The 7,956-nt window shown below is 37.2% G+C and overlaps 1 protein-coding gene across 1 annotated transcript in view; it reads right to left on the reverse strand.

The window, feature by feature from the left end:
- Window positions 1-4,627: 4,627 nt before the first annotated feature.
- Window positions 4,628-7,956, reverse strand: part of LMCD1 (LIM and cysteine rich domains 1) — a 60,834-nt gene continuing 57,505 nt past the window's right edge. The window contains exons 5-6 of the mRNA XM_015822661.1: window positions 6,991-7,206; window positions 4,628-5,007 (exon numbers count right to left, since the gene is read on the reverse strand). Of these exons, the coding sequence (XP_015678147.1) occupies window positions 4,849-5,007; window positions 6,991-7,206 (375 nt within the window). The 3' untranslated portion in view covers window positions 4,628-4,848. The remainder of the gene's footprint in view (window positions 5,008-6,990; window positions 7,207-7,956) is intronic.

Raw genomic sequence — 7,956 nt, forward strand, 5'->3', positions numbered from 1 at the left:
TACATGCCCTTTTTTAGACAGATGATGATGTGCTGATGGCTGAGATCATTATGATTTGCAGGAAGTGTTAGGTCATATGATTCAGTGAGGGGTATGGATCATAACAATCTACCAGATCAAGGTGATTGTGACATAGAAATGAATGATTGCAAGCTATATATAAGTGGTGAAAGAGTAGAGCATCTAGATAAATTGTTTGTTTACCTTGGTATAAATTTTACTAAATATGAAAAAAATAGATGGAGAAATTTAAATTGTGCAAATATTGGTAAAATGGGTAGCACGTGAGAGGAAGGAATCTTTGTTAAAAAGAGGAGACAATGCATACATGTGCATGCTGCTTCTAGGTAGTCTTCAACTGACAACGATTCATTTATGACTGCCTCAGAAAAAATGACTTACAACTCATGCTCAAATTTACAACTATAGTACAACCCCTACAGTCATGTGTTCACAGTTTGGGTGCTTGACAACCAACTTGCATTTTCAATGGTTGCAGTATTTTGTGATCACATCATTGCAATTGGTGACCTTCCCAGCCAGCTTCCAACCAGCAAAGTCAATCAGGGAAGCCAGATTTACTTAACAATAATGTGATTCACTTAGTGACCACATGAAATGGTCATAAAATCAGGTCCAGTTAGGGCAGGCATGTCAAACTGCCGGCCCGCGGTCCTGATGCATCATGCTGAAACTGCGCCCACCCCATTACCGGCAATGGGGAAAAAGTATGATACATCGCACAATATCACGTGATGTCGCGAGTTTGACATGCCTGAGTTAGGATGACTCGCTTGATGACTGCATCACTTACAGATCGAAATCCTGATTGTAAGTTGAGGACTTCCTGTAGTTTGTTACCTGAAAGTGAAGGATACATGTGGAGAAACATAAAGCGAAGTTGAAAATGAAATGGGAATAGGGTTTTAAGTATGTGGAGTAAAACATGAATAGCAAGGTTCAAGAATGAATAGGTGATGACTGAATGTGGATTAAAAAAAGTGAGTGACTCGTATGAACAAGGCATGTAACAATGTTATCTAACAGCAAAGTCAGAGTGTAAAGGGGAATTTAAAGTACCTCACTCATTAAGAAGTTATCCACTGGAGCTTTCTTAGGAATAACTTAAAGTTTGTTGATCAATTAAATGGCAACATTTCAAACAACGTTCATTTTAATATTTTATTGAACACTTTATATTGAAGCATTTAGATACATTTCCATGGCTTGTCAGTTAATTATTTGGGAAAAATATTAGATACATTAAGCTCTATACTTTAAACAATACAAAGTACACACACACACACACACATATCCATATGTAAATGCAGAAGCAACAAGCCAACTCCGAGTCTCATCCATTTGCATTTCCCAATGAAAGAAAAAAATGGTTGTAGGGAAGCAAGGCTGAGCGCCCTATGTTCCATTACTGATAAAGTAATTGTAAGTAATTTGATTCCCAGGGAATCAAACCTGAAATGACATCAAAGATGCATAATCAGGTTGCTTCTGGCATCATGGACCTTAACATCTCTTGCATATAGGCACAATGCCATGGAGTGCAATTCCTAGAACATGATGCCAGAGCAACCTTTGTGATCTGCCTCAATCCACTTTAGAAAAGCCATTTATTTACTTTTAAAACCTGCAGTGATGCAAAAAGATGAGCAGATGACCTTAATGAAGTTTCCTTGGCATGAACGTTGCAATCTGCTGGCCATAACACAGATGAGTGTGCCCCGTGTGCTTCTTTATTCTCATTCAGTCCTAAACAATGGCTTGCAAATTCTTTGTATTTCGATTGATAGACCTTCCATATCCATGAGAACCATAACTGGAAGAAAATTGCATAGGCATAAGGAGGAATGCCAGTCAGTGGATACCAACAGCTGGGTGGAAGGTAGAAATTCAATTAGTATTATACTAATCCTATTCCCTTTGGAAATTAATCACAAATGTAGTTTCTGTCCTGTGATAGAAGAAAAGCTCATTCCTCTAAACACACACAGCTGCAAAGTTCCCCTGCCACAAATACTTAAACTTCTTAAAATTTATTATAGAACTTAAATCTCATCAACATACAAAAGCTATTAGGCACAGTCCAGAATGCATTTAGTATTCCACCAAAATAAAAAGCCACATAATTATGCAGTTCCCAGCATCCCACTGACAATTAGATAAAAAAATTCCATAAAGTTTAATAGCAATCTTTTCAACTGTAATATTTTACAATTGCATTGGAGTATTAACCCCTATTATCCCCATTGACCTTGCTGGTTGGGGATGAGGAGAACTATAATTTTAGTACTTCCAGAGACATCCTGTTGGAATAGATAAATTACAAACACTAAAACTAGGGGAAGTGATAGTCTGGCTGATCCTTATAGGATGTAGGAAGGCAACCTGTTGTGGTCTCCACTCTCACAAATCACCAACATGACCAATGATCAGAAGTAGAACAGCTGCATATCAACTAAATTATACATGACATTACCTAAAGTAAAACACAGAAGAAATAAAGAAGAATCATAATCAGATTCTCCTGTATCTTGAGAATCATTTTGCTAGCCACTAATAGCAGTCAATGACTATTAATGATAAACAGCACCTCAAAAAATATGGTATGTACCTGAACAATTGCCTCTTTTGTAGGAAAGGAAGGTCAAATTGGTTTAAGCTACTTCTGGTTAACTGATTTAGCATTCAGATTTTTCTACCTAAGGATAGACTTCTGCAGGAATTTCTTTCAAATGCCCATCACTCATAGGCCTTCTCTTCCAATTTGCAGGAATACACTAAAGTTAGCTTTTTGCAGATGATCCTACCAAATTAATACCCATGTTAGTTACTTACTGTCCCGAGTGTCAAATATAGATTTAAGAGACATTGAGATGCAGTTCTGTTAACATGTATGAGATGCCTACATAACTGAACTGAACACACTTTCTTAAAGAAACACACACTTCATAAATGCCCATGGAGTTCTGTTGTATATACTGTGTACGTTGAAAGACACAACAGTTTTGTATCTGCAAGAGGTGTCTTCACTAAATTTTTGGAGATGCTTATATTAGGTGAACAGTATAGGACAAATAGGACAAATCTCTTATTCCCATAAAAGGTTTAAGTTCTAATTTGCTTTCAAACACACAAAAATGTTAATAAATGTTGTGTCTAAAACCAAACAGATATTTTCCAGTTCTCTGTCTTAATGCCTTATATCGCATTAAAGATTTCTATAAATTGTCATTACTAATTGAGCAAATCTAATGTTATTTAACAAACAAATGTTTTTTCTGTTTGCTAATGAAGTATCCATTATTTATAGTAAAGGGCCTTGGTATTAGTTGAAACAGCAAATCTAGCCAATATAAACTTGTTGCTAATCCTAGTAGAATTAATTGGCTAGCTTTTAGAATTTCAAAGTATTTTTTACCAAGAAAGCCAATATCTTTTTGCATGCACTCACTTGCTATAAACATAGCCCATTACTATTTTCTTTTCTTAAAAGTTCTTACTGTTAAAGCAAAAAAGGCCTATCACAAATATTAGGAAAAATGAGTTTTACTGCTCATTTCAAAATCTATGATGGGATGCAGCAATTGAGAATTTAATATTAATAATCTCTATATACATGTTAAATTCTCTTCTCCTTCCAGATGTAATACAAACACAACTATTCTCATTGTTGACCATTAGGTGGCTGGGGTGGCAATAGCAAAATTCAATCCCATTGGGAAGGTTTCAAGCAATTTTCTTTAGGGGCTACACAAAACAATGCTGGTATTCATGTGCTTAAAAGTGACCTGTGTGAACTGATCCTATTGCCACAACTGTTCAACAATGGGGTAGGGAGAAGTTGTCAAGAATATCTAAGCTGATTTTATGTGATTACTTGTTCCTAGTCTATGAAAGCAACGTTGTGTACCCAACCCCTCCAGAGATGAAGCACTAATGTGCTGAGATTTATTAGCCTTTACTCCCGCCATGTGGCTGTTGTCAAAAAGACCACTCCACATAGGAGTTTTCTAAATGCACTAAAGTGAAGTATTTTCATCCGTTTGCTGCCCCCAATGAGAAAAAAAAATGATGGGACAGAAAAAAAATCATCAAAACATTGAATACATGTATAATCCAGAAAGCTCATCAAACATATATTTTGCTTTAATTCTACTTCTAGATAGCATTTTTAAAAGAAAAATCATCCATTATAGCCTATATTTTTCCAGTGATCCTTCACAAGCTATTCTGCTTTCAGGTTCTTTAAACTGTCAACCACCTCTTATATAATCTATTTTTCAAACAGTAATCATGTTTCTTGGAGGCAATGCATTATAACACACAGAGAAGGGAAATCCTTCTTTTGCAGATATTGGTGGTTCTATTTTCCCACTATATCATTCTATCTATATTTCTAAAACTACTCATTTGTAGGCAATGATTTTGTGATATTTAGTTTAGAAATATAGTCCTTTGGTTACAAAAAAAAGCAGCAAAACCCAGCAGCACAATGATAATTGTGTGTGTGTGTGTGTGTGTGTGTGTGTGTGTGTACCTCCTGGAGTAGTTGTTTTTGTAATATACCAAAGTTGAAATAATTTAACATAATGGGGCCTAGTTTTTTGTAATGTTTAATGTCTTTCCTGAAAGGCCTAGAACATTCCATTCCTCTATTCTTCTCCTACTGCATTATCATTTCCCATCTCATTTCCTGTAACTACTTGATTGCAAATAAACTTAGTGATCTAAATCCTTAGGATGCAACTTCTTTGGCTTAAAACCTCCCCACCAATGAGTCCGTTCCAAGTCAGAACACACAAAAACATCAGCATTGAAATGACACCCAGTTTAAGGGAGCTTGTTTTTACTGCAAGAGGTACACCACAGGCTGGCTGCATCCAGGATGAAAGGTTTGCCAACCAGCAAGGTCTCACATTCCAGGCAGATGAAATGCTGTTTGTGCCAGGTAAGGCTTTCAGTTTGCAGGTAGTCATCAGAAAATATTATCTGTAAAAGTAAACAAGTCCATTTATCATTCCTTTCCTGAATGTCTTCATTATGAAAACACACAGAGAGATACAAACACAATGCTGTTGACAAGCCAACAGTGTAATAGAGTGCACCCATGCTACTTAGCTTTGCACAGAAAATAAATATTTACACATTCCTATAAAGAGCAGAGTTCTGGTCCAACCAAGCTGCAGAACAAGTTTACATTTAGTTCTAAGCATTGTTTAAAACAAATGCTTGAAAAATACCTTTGGCTAGGAGACTTTTTGAATTCACTGAAATATATTGTGTTCTTTATACAATATGTATCTGAAGCAGGAATTCCTTAAGTAATTTAAGTTCCAGGAAAACCATGTTTGCTAACCTATTCTCATATGTATTTTATGCCTTTCCCAAATTCTATTTCCTTCTCTTCACAGTAGTCCATACTCACTACACAGAGTTCCTTCTTGAAATGGTAGCTACTGTACCATAATTCAGGAAGCTCAGTTTGCTGTATATTGCTCTTCCTATAGAAACCTACAAAGGAGCTGTTAATGAGCTTTACAGCATGATAAGAATAAAGCCAAATCGCTCTGATCATAGTTAACATTAAATGTTACCCAACTCTTAACTAACACAGTGCAATGGTTAACACGTAAAAAATTGGCTAGGCCACAGCTAGTCTCAGGCATATATGCTACATGGGTGTCAAGAATGTCCAAAAAGGGACCATTTCATCAGCTGCTGTGAGAAAAAAAACAACAAGGAACAAACACAGCCAAGGACTGCTTATTGTACTGAGCAGATTGATTTTCAAGATCCTTTCAACTCTACAATGGGTCAACTGGCAGAGGAAATAGGGTGCAGAAAGGATATTTGATACAAATTTACCTTTTTGTAACTAGTTTTTTTTAAAAAAAAATATTCCCTACAATTTAGCATGTGGGATTTAGCATTTATTTAGTAATACGAAAGATGTTCAATTTGTTTATTTTTTTCCTTATTTCCCATATCCCAGTTTACTTCATATAATTCTGGCTCTGAAAATAGATGCCATGATTGTGAGCTCTGGCAAAAATTAAGCTTGGATCCTGGATGGCTATTCCTTTATAGAAAAGCAGGGCTCCTCAGAGATTTTCAAAGAATGAGAAACCGAGCCTTATTTGCAAGCCTAGGTTTTGATAAATTATTTAAAAAAAGAAACATGGAGATGGAAGAGCTATAAACTCAGCTAGATCAGCTGGGGCATTTTCTGAAGGATGCATTTATGTGCTAAATAACATTTATGACGACAGATCTGAGAGGTACAAGAATTCTTATTGGAAATATATTGCTGTAAAACATTTAACTGTATATGTACTTAATATCAGGCTCAAGGGACCAATTTGGAAGGAATAAAATTTTTATCCCTGGAGTCGCTTTAGTAAGATCAATACAAACTAAATAGCTTATGTCCACATATTAGTTTTAAGGGGACGGAGGAGGAGAAAGTAAGCGAATTCTACCAGAAGCTTAGAGCAGTTCTTTTAGAAATAGGATAAGACAGGGAATACAAGGCAAATGTGTTGTCTGTTTGCTACCTCTAACTTGGCTGCCGCTCCTGGGGTAGCTTACTTCCGAATGGCAGCAGATTGCAGAGTCTCTCTACCCCCGCCCCCCTTGTAAAAATGAAATCTGTTTTAGCCTTTTTAAGCTTAAGTTCAAACAAAATACATGCACTTAACATCATGGTATAAAATAAACATGCTGGAAAATTCACTTATAATCCAAACATTTCCCAGAAGAAATGAGCAAAAGATCATCCCATTGATCACCATATATAAAAACACTCTGCACACTTTTAATTCCTTTTTGGCAAATCAATACGGGTCCTGCTTAAAAGGGAAAGGAGAGAAAAGATGTTGGATAAATGTCTGACTCCTTGCAGCTGTTTAGACCATCTCACAATAGGGTCCAATGCAGACAAGCGATGGATACCCATTTTCACAGTAACCGTACCTCATCACAAGCTGCGCAGCGTGGCTTTATACTGTCACAGTAATGGCGTCCACACCAGATGGCTTCATTGTTCCAGAAGTAGATCAAGTCAACAAGTGGTTCAGAGCACTTAGAGCACACAAAACATGATGGATGCCACTGATGATTGTAGCCGGCTCGGTCTGCGTACACTACCGGAAACTCAGCAGGTAACAGCTGCTTGCAGAAGTCACAGCACTAGGAAAGAAATCAAAGTCACATAATAATGAATCTCTCTCAATCAACTTACAGCCAAACACACCACCATTTGCTCTTCTCCAGAGATTTTCCATACATATATGTATATATATGTATGTGTAGCATTTATAACGTTGCCCAATTAAAAAAACCTACTTTATATCATTAAAAAAACAGCCCAATAGAGAAAACGGTGAAGCAAATATAATAATTTAAAATGAAAAGGGAATTCTGCTGAGCTAGGCTCAAGCACTCAGGAAACATTCTCTTCTGTTTAACTTTTAGAACTGAATACATTAAGATACCCAAAGTGGAACATCCACAAGCAAGCCTCAGTATATAAATGTGCTGAATGTGTCAGTTTAATATGTAAACCTGTCATCGGTTGCTAGGCATATTCAGCGCTTAGTGATATTAAAGGTAAATTGCAACCGTGCAGATATTGTCCTTGAAGTTTTTCAACACTGATATAATCCCCAGCACCCTCAACAGGTATGGCTAATGGCAGAGGCTATTTGGAGAGGTAATTCAGCAGCATGTGAAAGGCTATAGACGTGATGACCCGTTGCCTGGAGGCCGTAAGGGTCTGGATGGGGAGGAACAGACTCAGGCTCAACCCTTCCAAGACCGAGTGGCTGTGGCTGCCGGCGCCGCGGCATAGTCAGCTGACTCCATCGCTGACTATAGGGGGCGAAATTCTGGCCCCCTCGGAGAGGGTGCGCAATCTGGGGGTCCTCCTGGATTCGCGGC

Source organism: Protobothrops mucrosquamatus, unplaced genomic scaffold, assembly GCF_001527695.2.
Source record: "Protobothrops mucrosquamatus isolate PMUCROS unplaced genomic scaffold, P.Mucros_1.0 scaffold1636, whole genome shotgun sequence".
Lineage (NCBI taxonomy): Eukaryota > Metazoa > Chordata > Lepidosauria > Squamata > Viperidae > Protobothrops > Protobothrops mucrosquamatus.